The sequence below is a fragment of the Punctularia strigosozonata genome (assembly GCF_000264995.1).
Source record: "Punctularia strigosozonata HHB-11173 SS5 unplaced genomic scaffold PUNSTscaffold_4, whole genome shotgun sequence".
NCBI classification, from domain to species: domain Eukaryota; kingdom Fungi; phylum Basidiomycota; class Agaricomycetes; order Corticiales; family Punctulariaceae; genus Punctularia; species Punctularia strigosozonata.
In genome coordinates, this window is record NW_006767436.1 from 1,474,235 (window position 1) to 1,489,353 (window position 15,119).

Sequence of the window (15,119 nt, forward strand, 5' to 3'; positions counted from 1 at the left end):
GCGCCTGATGATGTCTAATCATCGGTCTTAACTATGGAATAAGTCGGTGCGTTGAGTTTCGATGCCCCTTGCAAAAAGGCGAGTTCGATGATGAACAAGTATTCGAGGGTATTGCCGCCCTGCTTATCAACGAGTTCCCCTGCTGCCCTGGCGGAGCCCCCTGTTGAACACGTTTAAATCAGTCCTATTGTATCTGTACGGAGCAGGCTCGTACCTGTTGCAATCAGGTCATCGATGATGACGACGGTTTGCCCGGGCTGGATTGCATCGGATTGCATCTCAAACACATCCTGCAACGAGCATCCATATGCCGCACATGGTGGAGTGTCCATGGACGTACCTCTCCGTATTCCTTCTCATAAACAGCGGCGCTGCATTGTCCGGGCAGTTTTCCTCTCTTACGCACAGGTACGAACGCCGCGCCCAGCCTAAGCGCGACTATGGGGCCAAGGAGGAAGCCCCGAGCGTCCAGGCCGACAACGACATCGATCTTCTTCGTTTGCGATTTCGGGATGGTTTCAGAAGTTAGGTGGTGAACGAAGTTCGTTATGAGTGTTTCTGTGGCCACCGGATTCCGGAAGATTGGGAAAATGTCTAGAAATACGATGCCCTATGCCACTTCAGGTGCATGCATGTAGCCGATGACAGTAGATACTGACCTTCTTGGGAAAGTCTGGATGAACGCCGCAAAGGCTCCGCAGATATTCGGTGTCGGCCATAAGCAGTGTTATCAAGGAAGATAAGAAATGGATGCACCCCAAATACCCTTCAAGTGGCAATCACTCTTCTCATAGTCACAGAAGGACATATATGTCGAAAAGTACATAGGTGCTTCCACTGTATATTACTATTAGCACCGGAAGAGGCACAGGATGGTATACATCGACGGAGTGCTCTCGTTGCGTATCCAGTGATGACCTCTCAGTTGCTCGCGACATCCGTCATGATGCTCATAATGCATTACCCTTGGGGCATAGAGGAAAAAGACAGTAGACAGCATGTAGCGATACAGAGAGCCCGGTTGCACATCGAGTTTACACCGACTCCAAGATCTCCGGCTCCTTGAAGTCCTTGATGATCCGTGTGCCGGTCTCCTTTACGCACGAGTCAGAGATGTGGTATCAAAGGAGGAGGAGAGACGTACATCCGTCGTCTCGCCATGAAGCTCGAGCAGCTTCGAAACGTCGAACTTGGGTGCTTTGATGATCTTTGCCTTGCGGATGTAAACGTTCTGCAAGGGGTAAATGCTTCGGGTCGCCTTCTCGATCTCCCGGCCGATCGCCTCCGGCACGAACTTCTGCACCAACTCCTTCAAGTCGCAGCTGGACGCTTCGCGAGTCATGATCTCAAACATCTTCTTCCGAATCTCCCGGATCTGCGCTGACTGAGCATAGGTAGTCTTCTTGACCTGTGTTGGCCGGCGTTTCGTGAAGCCGATGGCGAAGAGCCGGAGGATGTAACCGTCGGTGGTCTTCACGTCGACGTGCGCCTCGATGAGTGTCTGCCATTTGCGGACGAGAGAGCGGAGCTTGTCAGACGTGAAGTCCATGCCATGGAAGTTGGTGAGGCAGTTCTTGCCCTGAACTTCGTCAATGCGCAGCTTGATTTTGCGGAAGGCCTGCTCCTCGTCCTTGTTCAGGTCACCGAGCGAGAGCTCAATAATACGGCCCTTAAGCGAGTCATTGGCGTTCTCTGTCCGTCGGAATTTAGAGGTGAGGCAATGGCATGGACTTCTTTACGCACTGAGGCCTTGCGACCTGTTGACAAGGGTCTTGCCGACGTTCTTGACCTCGAAGATCGACGGGGCCTTGATATCGTACCAATCTGTCCACCTGTCAGTCACTACATCGTACAACAGGGAAGACATTCAACTGACCCTTGCGAGAGAAGGGGTCGACGACCTTCTTCTTGATGCCTTTTTTGCCCTTGGAGAGGCGCTTGTTCTACACGGAGCCATCATCGAACCACCGTATACAAACCATTCGATGCGCATACAAACCTTGCCGACGGCCATGGTGGATCAAGTGGCTGATTTGCGGTGGGGAGGAGACCGCGTAGCAGGCCGAGGCAAGCTGAGTGTTTTGGGAGGGAGGAGCGTGAGAACATTGCCCGTCCGTGGCTGCAGAACTGGGCAGTTCTTGCCACGTGCACTTCCCATCCTCGCGAATGTCAATGGCCACTTGGACTCGATCCCAGTTTGCGGCTGCCTGCAAGGCTTTTCGCGACAAGCACGCTGCGTCAGAGGATTTCTCTCCCTATACGGCTCACCTCCGATCATGGCAGTGGCACGATGCTCCTGTGCGCTATATCGCTCGGCGCCCTCCGATGAACACTTCTCTAAGCTCTCTGTAGAACCCATATGTATCTGGTTATCTCTCTCGCTTCGTCACTCTGGTGGATCGACTTGAGCATACGGAAATCGTTGTCGAGAATTTCAAGGTTCTTGAGGATCAACACGATATCTCGGCCTTGGAAACAACGCATCCAGCTGGCCACCTGTTCTTGCAGCAGGACATAGTCTACTCGCCCACGTTCCGGATCCCTACGTTTTACTTCACTATCAGCAACGCTCGTACGTGTCATTACAACCAACACATGTTTTTATTCATGTCGCGATGGGCTTAGACGGAGTTCCACTCAACCTGGACAACGTTGTCCGGATAGGCTTATTACGGAGCGACGCTGTCCAAGACGCCCACAGGACGGTTTTTGCGCTCACCCGGCCGAGCGCGCCTTTTCCTTTGTTGACGCAAGGCGATCATCCCGTGCGGGGCTTCCCAGCGTGGTACTTGCATCCGTGTGAAACTGCCGCCGCAGTGAACGAGATTGTCGGAGAGTTGAATCAGGATGCGGTGTCGGATTTAGACCGAGATGTTCGGTGGTTGGAGGCTTGGTTCGTACTGCTTGGGAACGTAGTTGACCTTCGGTCGTAGCGTCCGCTGTAGAGGTGTTGAGCAGTATTCGATTGTGATTGATTGACGGACCAGTCTCGGGCGGATCCATGAGCAGCGGAAGGAGCATGATTTCTCACCCGGCTGTATGTAAACCACAGCGACGGGCAATGGTGGTCCTCGACGTACAATTTCTGCGGCCGCGCCCCAGTTCTCGTACGGCAACAACGGCATTGGCTGGTCTTCCGTCCACAATCCGATCGTATCAGAGTTGATCAACGAGGTTCAAATGCTGGCTGCACGTTTAGCTCGGGCCTCACACTACCACATCCCTCCCCGTTTTCTCCTCCACCAGCTTGGACGAAACATGGTCAGACCTCGTACACTCATCGCAGGATGACATTCTCATGGTCGTTTAGTCTACCGAAGTCGTCATCGTTGCTGCCTCGCGCACGCCCGTAGGCTCCATCAACGGCTCTCTGAAGACCCTCACCGCACCACAACTCGGTATCGCCGCGCTCAAACACGCATTCGAGACTTACAACGTCGACCCTGCCGTGGCTGAAGAAATTTATTTCGGCAATGTCGTTCAGGCTGGCGTCGGGCAGTCCCCGGCACGTCAGGTCGCTCTCGGCGCTGGCATGAAGGTTAGCTCGGACGCAACGACCATAAACAAGGTTTGCGCTAGCGGGATGAAGACCATCATGCTGGCGGCGCAAGCCATCGCATCTGGTGACAGGAGTGTCGTCGTCGCCGGTGGCATGGAGAGCATGAGCAATGCACCGTACGTGTCGAACTTCAACATTTTGCATCGTGACTAACTTCGTCGGCAGCTTCCTCCTCCCCCGCCAGAACCCTGCCTTCGGCAAGTTCACCACTAAGGATTCCCTCGAGAACGATGGCTTGTGGGACGTCTACAACCAGTTCTCCATGGGCAACTGTGGCGAAGTGACCGCGGAGAAGTTCCAAATTACCCGAGAGCAAATGGACCAGCACGCTATCGAATCATACAAGCGTGCGGCCCGTGCATGGGAGGACGGCTCCTTCAAGGCCGAGATCGCCCCTGTGACGATCAAGGGCAAGAAGGGTGACACCACTGTGGCCGAGGACGAGGAGTACAAGCGCGTAATCTTCGAAAAGATTCCGACGCTGCAGCCCAGCTTCAAGAAGCAGGGTGGTACAATCACAGCCGCCAACTCATCGAGTCTCAACGACGGTGCTTCGGCTCTCATCTTGATGTCTGCGGAGAAGGCAAAGGAGCTTGGCCTGAAGCCCCTTGCGAAGGTCGTCTGTATGCATATGCTCGACGTAATCCTGAACGCACAGCTCACCGCAGTTGTAGCCTATTCCGACGCCGGTGTTGACCCCATTGACTTCCCTATCGCTCCCACTGTCGCCCTGCCTCTGGCCTTGAAGAAGGCCGGCCTGAAAACTGAGGACATCGCACTTTGGGAAATTAACGAGGCGTTCTCGGTGGTCGTACGTGCCGCGGAGAAGATTCTCAACATTGACCCCGCAAAGATCAACGTGAACGGGTGCGTAGCATGGTCTTATCTTATCACGCGTAGGCATGTTGAACATATTGCCGGTCAGTGGTGCCGTCGCACTTGGACATGCCATCGGCAACTCGGGATCAAGGATCGTTGTATCACTGATTCATGCACTGAAGTCTGGGGAGTATGGTGCAGCGGGCATTTGCAACGGTGTACGTGTCTATCGTCCCGATCAACCGTTCGCCGCTGATGGCTATGCAGGGTGGAGCCGCGTCGGCGGTTGTTATTCAGAAGTTGTAATCTCGCGTAGACTCCGGAAACCACGGAACACTGTACTATTCATACCTCGGACCATAATTCAACGACATGGGGTTCATGCGATTGCGGGTCAATGCTACGCCACGGCCGTCATGAAATAGCACCAGCGTGCCCATCTCATCGAAGTGAGGTCTTATGCGCCCACGCTAGAGGCACAGTGCGAGATTAGAAGACATATGCGGGACGACACGTGACCTTCAAGGGACCGTATGAGAAGCCAAAGCTAAGTATTTCCGACCCCACTCGTTCTTATCGCTTGCCTGGCCAATCTGCTCTCCGCGCAGTAGGCTCGGCGGGAAGAAGTGTCTGTGCTGCCTTTTGCATGCGACTCTGTTTCCAGCCCCAAGTTCTCTCGATATCGGCACCTCATGGGATGCTATAATGCGCCGCTGTCTTCTACTCCGTGATTCCGGCTCCTTCCCTCTCTCCGCTTCCGCGAAAGCTCAGACCCTTGAGAGTGAAAGAACACGACATTTATGATCATGGCTGACGCTGTCGACGAGAAGCGGCAAAGCCTCGAGAAGAGGCGATCAACTGACGACCCGGAGGTCACCACAGTCTCCGTTAACGATGAATACGGGGACGAGGCGCTCCAGCTCGTCGGGAAGGAACGTCAGATAGAGTTCAGCGAGGAATACTATGCAAAACTCCGGAGGAAACTTGTAAGATAATGCCCTTCGACGACATCGATCACTTATTTGATGGCAATTGGCAGGATTGGTGGATCCCGCCGTTGTGTGCCTCGGTGTACTTCACTCAGTTCCTGTAGGTTCCTAGCTGCTTAGTCTGTGTATCTTATTGACGACCGGCTAGAGACAAGACATCGCTCAACTATGCGAGGTAAGAATGAGTGTCTCCCCGCGAGCGTGCGACTGAGCCTCTTAGTATCATGGGCTTGCCTATCACGGGGCAGGTGCGGTTCACTCCAGCACATTAAAACGCAACGTACTGATGCCCTGACAAAAGAAATACAATCTGGTCGCATTGGCCTTCTATCTGGGTGTGTCCCTGATCTTTTCATGCGTGTGTTCAACCTGGTGCTCATGCAATGCATTCAGGATTCCTAGTTTGGGAGTTTCCAACCGTTTACCTGTCACAGAAAACTGGACGTGTGGCGAAGTATCTTGGTAAATCTATGGCGTGTATTCGTAGTCGGGACGACCGGTGTTGAGAATGCTCACAGGCGCGAACATCATTCTGTGGGGAATTATTCTCATGCTTCACGCCGTCACTGCTTCTTTTGGAGCATTCTTTGCTTTGCGCTTCCTGCTCGGTAAGACCATGATGGCCCGGTACTGACGCAATATTGACCAATTACAAAGGCATGTGCGAGAGCTGTGTCGCACCCACTCTAATCCTCATCATCTCCATGTTCTATCGCAAGGATGAACAGGTATGCGAATACATTATCTAAGTGCATCGACAGCGCTTATGCATATGCAGGCGCGACGGATATCTTGGTTTTACGTCATGGTAATCACATCTTGACCCTGCTTCCACACGAGCCTCAACAAACATTGCAGAACGGTCTTACCCAAGTATTCGGCGGCTTCGTGGCATATGTAAGTTATCCACGTTTTCCCGATCGCGGTGCTGGTAAGTGAACCAGCGAACCAGGGTGTCAGCTTTTACAGTGGCAAGGCTCTGGCGCCTTACAAGATCATCTATTTCCTGTTAGGAGGCATGGCGATCGTGGTTGGCTTGCTCGTGACATTTTTCATGCCGGATTCGCCTATCCATGCGCCCCTTCTGACTAAAGAGGAGCGCGTCGCTGCACTTGAACGTGTACGGGAGGACCAAGTGGGGGTCGAAAACAAGGTTTTAAAGCGCGAGCAGGTACTTCCGCTATTGTTCTTCGCTGCACATGTCCTGACCCGCCATAGGTCATTGAGGCTCTGTCAGACCCGCGGACGTGGTTGATTGTGCTGACGACGATGCTCAGTGAGAGAACATACTATTCGATGTGGCTCAGGTGCTGAGGCCCTACGTCTCGATAGCTAGCATCCCCAATGGCGGTCTGAGTAATTGTGAGTTGAAGGTTGTTGTTAATAGACCGAACATTTTTCACAGTCATACAGTCAGCAATATCATCATTAAAAACTTCGGTTATACTTCCAAGCAAGTCCTAATCCTCAGCACCCCTGGTGGTGTCATTGGCTCCCTCACGGTCTTGGCATGCGGCTGGTATTCAGACAAACGCAAAGAGCGCATGCTACCAATCGTCTTCTGCCTAGGTAAGTCGCCTTCGTTCATACCGAGCAGCATAGCAATTTGATCGAATGCGTTCAGTTCCCACCATCGTTGGCTTCGGCAAGTTATCAATTGACGCTTTGGCGACCCTTGGGCCCTGATATCCTACCACTTCTGCAGCTATTTTGATCGGTTTGGCTCACTCCGGCCAGAAAGGCGTTCTCCTATTTGGTACGTCGTAATCTCTCATCTGTTTACCCTCCTGTTGACGCGTACGGCGTCCAGGGAGTTACTTGACGGGCACTTTCGGTTCCGCCCTATCTTCCGGTATGTTTCACGCGAGGAGGCGTCATGTGACAGTCTGACCTCGATCGTCTCAGTTTACGCGTACAATGCGTCCAATACGGCTGGGCACACGAAGAAGGTAAGCGACATTTTCATCCCCATTTCATGTTCGCCGATCACATCAAAAGTCTACTATCAATGCCTTGACCCTGGCAACATTCGCTCTGGGTAACATCATCGGGACGGAGATTTTCTTGCCTAAGGACGCTCCGGACTACCTCCCTGGCAAAATCGCGGTCATGGTGTTACTGACCGTTCAGATCGCGGTCTCTTACCTTCTCAGATGGATCAACATTCGGATGAACAGGCAGAAACGGGCTGCGTTGGAAGCCGAAATAGCACGTCAAGGCTGGACAGAACAAGATGTGCAGAAGCAGAGGGAGCGGCACGCATTCGCGGACCTCACCGATAAGCAGTAAGCACCCAGATCAGCTGGCAGAGCCACAACCTCGTTTCACTCAGATGTGCGCTTTAGGAACATATTTTTCGAGTACACGATCTAAGGTACATATTCGGGAACCGCACGTTGTAGTAATACTTCGCGTAGTTCCAGTCCGAATAATGCACAGCTATTAGTGCTTTCGTTGTTCATTCATTGATTCAATTGCGACGAGGTTCCCCACTGAATGTCCCGTGACGTGACGTTGTTTCCTCGTAATCATCCTACTGAGTAATGCTCGTAGTCCACCACCACTTTGACTTATCCAGTCATGTCGGAAGATCGCTCGGGAGCGATGCAGGCCTTCGTCAAAGAACAAACTCGATATCGTGAAATATATGCCGAAGAAGGACGCAAAGTTGTGGCCGGCTGGAACAGCGTCACGGTCGATGCAGAGATAACGCACCCGCCGAGCCCACGAATCCTACGCAGACCTGCATCTTCTGTTCTCGAGCCCCGGAATCACGGATCAAAGCGAATAATAAAGGACGTGTCTGGGCGGCGGGAAACCTGCAAGTTGGACGAGGAGACTGGGCCTTTCATGCGCGAGGGTGATCAAGAAGATCTACCATCTGTCGCAATTGGCTCATCCCGGCCAGGTCGCGGAAACGAGGAATTAGAAGAAAAGAAGCGTCGAACGCAAAAATCATCGAAGGATAGGCAGGGCAAGACCAAACACTCATGTGGCCTTGAAACGAAGGCAGAGGTTGACCATACCGAGCGTCAGTTTCTTCGTCTCAATGGTCGGTTCCCTTGAATTCTGAAACGTTCATCATAGGACTCGCTGAGAGGCGAGATCGTAAGCGAGTTCGACGCGACATCATGAAGCCCACAGACATCTCGGACGATGACTGTGATGCATCTCGCGATCGTCCATGCAATTCTAGACCACACAAACGGCAGAAGAGAGAGAAGAAGGAAAGGAAAAACAGAATACCTGCTGGTCTGGCTTTAATACAGGGATTCTCGGCAACAAATTTAGGCAGGAACCGTTTGACTGTAGGTCCAGCCGCGGGGCTGCTTTCAAGAATTAATGACCTCTGTCGCAGGCTGTCCCCAATATGGGCGTATTCAGTAAAGGCAAAGCGTCTACGAAGGTCCAGCCGAGCAGGGGCAAACGGAAGAAAGGTGAGATCACGGCAAATTGTGCAACAGTTACATTTCAAACGACAATTAGGGGCTCCGGCGGTCCTATTCAACGAAATGGATTTCTTGGGGCGCAAGGGTAAAGCGTCAGACATATCCGATACTGGAAGTACAGATTCGGCGCTTGCCTCGCGGACAAAGTCGGCACGTCGACGGGTAGGCTTCACCTCCAGGAAGCATAAGGCAGAACAGGACAAGGACCTTCTGTATAAAGCTAGCCCTCGACCTTCAGTTCGAGGACAAGCTGCTCCTTCTCCGACTAAGGAACATGCAACACCACCTAGGACACCTTCTGTCATCTGGGCAATTGAAGATGATACCCGTAGTCTCCCCTCTGAAGCGGAATCTATCTCAAGTGACGACTGCTCAGGAACCAGTGCGGTTTCAACTGCACACCAGGCGCCGGCGGATGGGGAGGCTCCGGCCGCAACCGAACCCGACACTGGTACTGTAGTGCTGGATACTGGCAGATTCTTGGCACATTTTCCCTCTACGGATGCGAGACGCATCTCGTCTGAATCATTTGCAGATCGGAAGTCCCCCTTCCAAACATCAATTGGTCTCCCTGAGCGCTCGTCTCCGTCTCTTGCACCTTGGCAATCTGCTTCGCAGATTGGACTAAACCGGATAGTGGATCTATCGCAGTTCCACGGTCACTCCAAGTACTTTGTTCAGCCGGTTGTCGGTAGGAAGAGTATGTACCATCGTTCAAGGTCATCGTCGAACTTTTTGACCGAGGATCCAGAAGGCGGTCAACTGGGACAGCTTTGCCAGCCTGATCAACTGAAGACGACCACGAACGAAGGCGAAGCGAAGGCGGTTAGTGCGGTCGACACTCCTCGGGATGCCGATACGGCAGCACGGTCGGTTTCTTGTGAAAGGTCAAGGCTGCAGAAAATTGTACCCTCGTCAACACTTTCGCTAGACCGCGCCATGATTGCCTATGAAGCCGAAGAGCTCTATCTTGGCGACCGAAGATGTCTTACGACTCGCAGCAATTGTTCCTACCTCGTGGACCCGGTTCTCTATGCCTGTAGCACTGAAGAGGCTTACAGTGCGAACAGCATGCGCGCTACTACTCTCAGCGCTGCTATACCTACAGGATCCTCTCGAGAAGCCGTGACCTACGATAATGTCGCCGATCACGGAGGATGGGACGACCTGGCTTTCTACGGTCAGGACCAGGAACTTGCGCTAGGTGATGATGGTTACATGTCCGCGACACGTGCTACGTACTCCTCCGCCGGCGAAGGCACATGGGGTGATGATGAATCCGACCTTTCCGACGACTTCGACTGTGATACTGAAATTCTAGGCGCTGGAGAACTTGCAGAAGGTCCCGAGATATACGAGGGAGACGCACTGCACCAGTGGTCATCGCAATTGTATCCTCACGAGCTTCGCAATTCAGCAGAGGTCGAAACTTCCTGTTCCGACGAGGATGGCTACATCTCGGCCAGATCGGCCTCGTTCTCGACGACTGTAGCTGGTATGGACAACGCGACGATGGTGTCTGAAGCCGACACTGAAGACCTCGAGGACTCCTGGCCCGGCTCGGAGGATCGCTCAGATCCGTGGGGTACTGTAGGGCTTTCTCGTTTCACGCAAGGCCGCCTTCTGCTGCTCGGATTCAATGTGGACGATGAGATTGACAGGGCATACAGAAGGGAAAATCCAGGTGGCATGGAGAACAGGTCTGCCGAATCAACTGTCGCAAGGACTTTAAGAAACCATTGGCTGCCACAAAAACTGTAGAACTGGCTTGTTCCCTATCATCGAATACAGAAGCTTTTGTGTATACTCAGTATGTTTCTGATTGCATTTTGTCCCTCAGTGTTTTGGTGGAATTGGTGGAATAGCATCGAACGAGTTGACGATCTGGTGGCAGTACAGGCCTCCCTCATACTTACCCAAAAAGAATCGTACTCTGAGTCCCTTAAACTCTCAGTTGTGCCTCAGCGACAAGGCAATATGCGATATGCTTTGCTTGTCACTGGCCCTGCTGGTGCAGGAAAATCGACGTTTTGCACGTCCCTGCTCACTCACCTCCAAGCATCTAAACGGACTGGCCATCTCGTGAACTTGGATCCTGCGGCGGAATCAGAAAGCTTCGAGTACAAACCGAGCATCGACATCCGAGACTTGATCACGCTCGAGGACGTGATGGAAGAGCTCGGATATGGACCGAATGGCGGCCTGGTGTACTGCTTCGAGTGAGTAAGTGCCATAATCATTTTTCGCGTCGTTAGTCCGTCCGCCTCAGTGTGGTAGATTTTGACATCGACCATCTTCACGCAGGTACCTGCTGCAGAACATAGATTGGCTTCAAGAAGAACTTGGAGAATATGCAGACGACTACCTCATTATTGATTGCCCTGGACAGATCGAGCTCTATACGCACCATCCGTTCCTTCCTACCCTCTCCCGAGAGTTATCCCGTCTTGGGCTCAGGACGTGTGCGGTGTACTTGCTTGAATCTCAGTTTATGGAAGATCGGTACAAGTTCTTCGCGTGAGTAGATTTGCTGCGAGGGGCCACGTATTCATGCTCTAACACTCGCATACAGCGGCGTCTTATCTGCCATGTCCGCCATGGTCAATCTCGAAATACCATTCATCAATATCATGTCCAAGATGGACCTAGTCTCCTCAACCTCCGAAGATCCGGCTAAAGGGAGGAACGGCATCCGTGCTCGCCGGGATATAGCACGGTATCTCGACCCAGACCCGCTCCTCCTTGCCACCACGTCGGGACGCGAACCCAATCCCCGCAATCCGCGTTTCCATGCGCTGAACCAGGCGATTGTGCAGCTTGTACGCTCCTTGCACGTCCCCTAGCTCTATTGCGGCTCTGACGTGCGCTCACCAGATTGAGGACCATCCCCTGGTGTCTTTCTTACCGCTGGACCTCAGTTCGACAGACTCGCTAGAGACTGTACTCAGTCACATCGACTACACTATGCAGTATGGTGAGGACGAGGAACCCAAAGAAGTACGTGCTCTTCCCTCCCAGGGCGTACCACCCGTTCACAACAACTATCCTAGCCTCGGGATCTTGATGAAGGAGACTTCGCCGAGATTTAACACGACCCTCGCCGTTCAGTGGTGGCGAGACAGGTATGGCTAATGTCCATCCTGAACCACTAGGCGCCCGCGGAACAACATAGGTTACAGCCCCTGTCTCCATCCTTGGGCCAAGTCTAGCGTGATCCGGCCCGAGTACTCAAGAGCCGGATATGGATCATGACTGGCAAACAGGTGCTCGCAACTTCGCCGCTCAGTCAGAGATCTCCCTTCGATCCCGCTCTATGGCCCGGTGGCATAGATGTTTCGTGTCGTACTTTAAGGAAGCTACACCTTTTTAGAGCTGATTGATAGTACCAGCAACGAGCCTGTGTAGAGAGCTGCAAATGATGCTATGCTGTCGAAGCATCAGGAGACCTTGAAGCGACGGGTATCGTGCCACAACGTTCCAGCGCTCGAACGTGAACGGAGTGGCGTTGTGCATACCTAGCGTTGTTGCATCCCTGTACCATTGTGAAAGCCAAGGATGCTGTAAGCGGATATCTAAGCGCCCGGTCAGTGAAGGAAAGGCGCCGGCGGATTGCGTTTCATACTTGGGTCAGCTCGGAGCTGCCCCCTCGTGGCCGTGCTCATCTCGAAAGCCTTACATTAGATCATCGAACCTTGGCTAGCAGCTTACTCCACAGCCGACAAGATGCATAAAAGCCACTCCAGCGGACACTACCTCCCTCAACACCTCCCGCCTCAGCAGCAGACAATGCCACAATACGTCGTCTCCAGCTCTTCGCACCATTCACAGCAATCGACAAGGTCCTCTCCGCGATACAGCACCCACCGCTACGCCCAGCCCGTCGCCTACGCCCCCAGCCAGAGGAGCCACAGATCGCACAGCTCCAGCCGGGCTTATCCTGCCTACTATACCGCCGCCGATGCGGGCTTGAGCCGCCATCACTCCGCCAACGGTGGCTCCGCGCACCACTACTATCCGGCGGCACCCACGCATTCCTCTCATCACTCACATAGGTCTGGCTCGGCCTCTGGATATCGCCGCTCCGGCTCGCAGCCACGCGCTCCTGTATACTATACCCCCAGCAATGTGCACCACGGGCACGCCACCACCAAGAGGAGCTCGTCTTCTGGGCCATATATCGATGCTCGAAGCCACCGGTATCCTTCGGTGCAGGTGATTGTGAGTTCACGTCCCTCCGCAATCCTCAAACTGATCTTTGATGTGTCTCTCTAGCCGCCTGACAGGAACCATCGCCCTCGTTCTCACAGCGTAGAGTAAGCGTTCATGCAGTAGACGCTGAAATGCCGTGGCTCACAAGGTGGTTTTGCAGACGTTACAACGAGCACCCTACTTTCAGCGATAAGATGCGCCGTCTCTTTGGGCTCGGCCCCCCTGCGGACGAGCGTCAATCACGCTCTCGTGACCGATATGGAGATCCTGGACACAGTGGTCGCAGCACTCAGAGATCCTTTAGCCGACAACGCAAAGGCTACGAGAATCGTGACTTGGGCCACGGAGGAATTTACACCGGTAGGGTGCAGTCCACGCGTAACCACTTGACTCATTACTGATCACCTCGAATAGTTTGAGCACTCTTTTCGCGATTGATCGGGATTGACAAAGTACCTTCGACTGCAATGTTTCACTTTCATTGCGCTCGTCAGGTCGTATGTGTACGATACCTTTACAACGAAGTTTCTTCAACGTGTATCATTACTAAGCTCCCGCGCTGGACAGCTTTGTACTGTAATCCTCAATCATTCCGGACTGTATCGTGTTTCGCATTAAATGGAATCCATTAATCATACAATGCACATGACGTTCTGCTGAGAAGAAAACGCTTCGCCAAAATCCGCCAATTCTCGACGCCGAAGGAACGGAATGAATCTGAGCCCATGCGCTACGGCTCAACGTGGTGAGCACGAGGATTTTCAGCTTCCGGCAAGATCGTTGCCCCGTTGGATATTGGGTAGCTTCGCTGCCCCACTGCATCCTTGAATTCTCACATGGCACAAGACTCCGAGGATGTAATCTTGAAGTAAGCTTCGCGGTTCAGGGCGAACAGCAGGTTCGTGGGGTGAGCGGCGGTAGGCAACGTTCTCTTCCCAATCTGAATGACCCATGACACAACACTGCCCCGTCAAGCTTGCAGCACCGTCGGCAGCCCGGCCAACTTCATCTTCACGCCGATCTCAAAGAGATAGTCAAGGCACTGCGGATAACGCGTGAGCATAGCGCGTCGCATGTGAACGAACGGGTCCTCGTACCTCCGCCTGCGTCTTCGCCTTCTCCCAGTCCGGACCTAGGATAGAACATGAGAATATGAACCAGCGTACAGAACATGCTGGAACCTACCCCAGACATACACGCCATGCCTGCGTACCAGAATACCAGCGGCATCCGGGTACTTTTCCATAGCTTCCGCCATGCTATCTTTGAGATCCTCCTCGTTGGGCGTGTTGTCGATAATGGGGACCACCAGCGTGTCCAGGTAGCTCAGGGCCTTGCCTGTGCCTCCCAGGCGCACGCCCTTGATCATCTCCTGATGCGATATGCGGAACTCGCCGATTTTCTCTGTTTTGGTGCTCGTGGCGTCCCCGAAGAGGAGCGTGGCCATGACCGCGTGCTGAGAGTGCGTGTGGATGCAGCTGCCCGCGTCCCTGAGGGTGAAGGCGTTCCAGAACAACGGCGTGCACGCGGACTCTTTCAAGGGGACTGTGGGGCGCCGCAGAAAGATGCGGTCTGTGTGCGGGGAGGGTGGGGGCTGGGGGTAGGGGAGCACGAATATGTGATCGGGGAGGATGCGTTCTTTCTGCACGCCTGAAGGTGCGATAAACACCTTATCCCTGCAGTTTGGGGTGGCGATCAGACGAGGCACTACGGACCAGGAGTGGTGGGGTGCTTACCCCTGTCGAATGCATATACCACCTCCCGTGCCGGTAACCCAGCCAAGGTTATAGAAAGCGCGGCAAAGTTCGGGGATGAGGTTGGCAGGCTTCGCGAGGGTATGTTAGATGGCTATACGATATCAGTGAGAGTGAACGAACGTACATGCGCCGGATCTGTGGAGATCACCAGCTCGTGGCCTTCAGTCATGCTCGCTACTGAGAAGAGATCGTCGACCTAGAGTAGCAAGCTGTAGCGGGACGATGGACGAAACGCAAAATAAGACGGGACATCGATTCTTCAAGCTTCAGCACGCCATCGACCTGTGTAGGGTGCTCAAATTTGGCATCGCTGAACACTGAGAGGGTCGAGCGTCTC

General features: G+C 53.4%; 8 protein-coding genes across 8 annotated transcripts; 5 read left to right on the plus strand and 3 right to left on the minus strand.

Annotated features, from left to right (window-relative positions):
- Positions 1-14: 14 nt before the first annotated feature.
- Positions 15-719, minus strand: PUNSTDRAFT_64451 (adenine phosphoribosyltransferase; the record flags this gene model as incomplete). The annotated part of the gene is made up of 4 exons (XM_007382152.1): positions 15-160; positions 215-290; positions 341-610; positions 660-719. The coding sequence occupies 4 exons, from the start codon at positions 717-719 to the stop codon at positions 15-17; spliced, it is 552 nt and encodes a 183-aa protein (XP_007382214.1).
- Positions 720-831: 112 nt separating this feature from the next.
- Positions 832-2,093, minus strand: PUNSTDRAFT_142659 (S-phase-specific ribosomal protein cyc07). The gene is made up of 5 exons (XM_007382153.1): positions 2,000-2,093; positions 1,877-1,943; positions 1,744-1,824; positions 1,145-1,692; positions 832-1,094 (listed from the first exon to the last, which is right to left on the minus strand). Exons 1-5 carry the CDS (start codon positions 2,012-2,014, stop codon positions 1,035-1,037), a joined length of 771 nt encoding a protein of 256 aa, XP_007382215.1. The 5' UTR covers positions 2,015-2,093; the 3' UTR covers positions 832-1,034.
- Positions 2,094-2,505: 412 nt separating this feature from the next.
- Positions 2,506-2,933, plus strand: PUNSTDRAFT_65754 (uncharacterized protein; the record flags this gene model as incomplete). The annotated part of the gene is made up of 2 exons (XM_007382154.1): positions 2,506-2,572; positions 2,626-2,933. Coding segments are annotated over 2 exons (375 nt in total), but the record flags the coding sequence as incomplete, so codon positions are not given.
- A 164-nt stretch (positions 2,934-3,097) lies between these two features.
- Positions 3,098-4,804, plus strand: PUNSTDRAFT_119608 (thiolase). The gene is made up of 5 exons (XM_007382155.1): positions 3,098-3,261; positions 3,311-3,675; positions 3,725-4,426; positions 4,485-4,596; positions 4,646-4,804. The coding sequence occupies exons 1-5, from the start codon at positions 3,181-3,183 to the stop codon at positions 4,682-4,684; spliced, it is 1,299 nt and encodes a 432-aa protein (XP_007382217.1). The 5' UTR covers positions 3,098-3,180; the 3' UTR covers positions 4,685-4,804.
- Positions 4,805-4,982: 178 nt separating this feature from the next.
- On the plus strand, positions 4,983-7,856 carry PUNSTDRAFT_84975 (MFS general substrate transporter). Its single transcript, XM_007382156.1, has 20 exons — positions 4,983-5,364; positions 5,418-5,467; positions 5,516-5,542; positions 5,588-5,615; positions 5,669-5,702; positions 5,761-5,829; positions 5,886-5,975; positions 6,025-6,095; positions 6,146-6,175; positions 6,226-6,264; positions 6,320-6,538; positions 6,586-6,643; positions 6,700-6,729; positions 6,781-6,936; positions 6,992-7,012; positions 7,073-7,123; positions 7,178-7,219; positions 7,273-7,316; positions 7,366-7,652; positions 7,713-7,856. Exons 1-20 carry the CDS (start codon positions 5,179-5,181, stop codon positions 7,738-7,740), a joined length of 1,560 nt encoding a protein of 519 aa, XP_007382218.1. The 5' UTR covers positions 4,983-5,178; the 3' UTR covers positions 7,741-7,856.
- A 2,937-nt stretch (positions 7,857-10,793) lies between these two features.
- PUNSTDRAFT_84977 (uncharacterized protein) lies at positions 10,794-12,209 on the plus strand (the record flags this gene model as incomplete). Its single annotated transcript, XM_007382157.1, has 5 exons — positions 10,794-11,035; positions 11,121-11,333; positions 11,389-11,635; positions 11,691-11,813; positions 11,867-12,209. 5 exons carry the CDS (start codon positions 10,794-10,796, stop codon positions 11,903-11,905), a joined length of 864 nt encoding a protein of 287 aa, XP_007382219.1. The 3' UTR covers positions 11,906-12,209.
- Positions 12,210-12,539: 330 nt separating this feature from the next.
- PUNSTDRAFT_142663 (uncharacterized protein) lies at positions 12,540-13,511 on the plus strand (the record flags this gene model as incomplete). Its single annotated transcript, XM_007382158.1, has 4 exons — positions 12,540-13,028; positions 13,089-13,129; positions 13,186-13,385; positions 13,440-13,511. The coding sequence occupies 4 exons, from the start codon at positions 12,540-12,542 to the stop codon at positions 13,442-13,444; spliced, it is 735 nt and encodes a 244-aa protein (XP_007382220.1). The 3' UTR covers positions 13,445-13,511.
- A 117-nt stretch (positions 13,512-13,628) lies between these two features.
- Positions 13,629-14,951, minus strand: PUNSTDRAFT_119612 (Methylthioribulose-1-phosphate dehydratase; the record flags this gene model as incomplete). Its single annotated transcript, XM_007382159.1, has 5 exons — positions 13,629-14,067; positions 14,123-14,157; positions 14,211-14,701; positions 14,762-14,850; positions 14,907-14,951. 5 exons carry the CDS (start codon positions 14,949-14,951, stop codon positions 13,996-13,998), a joined length of 732 nt encoding a protein of 243 aa, XP_007382221.1. The 3' UTR covers positions 13,629-13,995.
- Between the last annotated feature and the right edge of the window lie 168 nt (positions 14,952-15,119).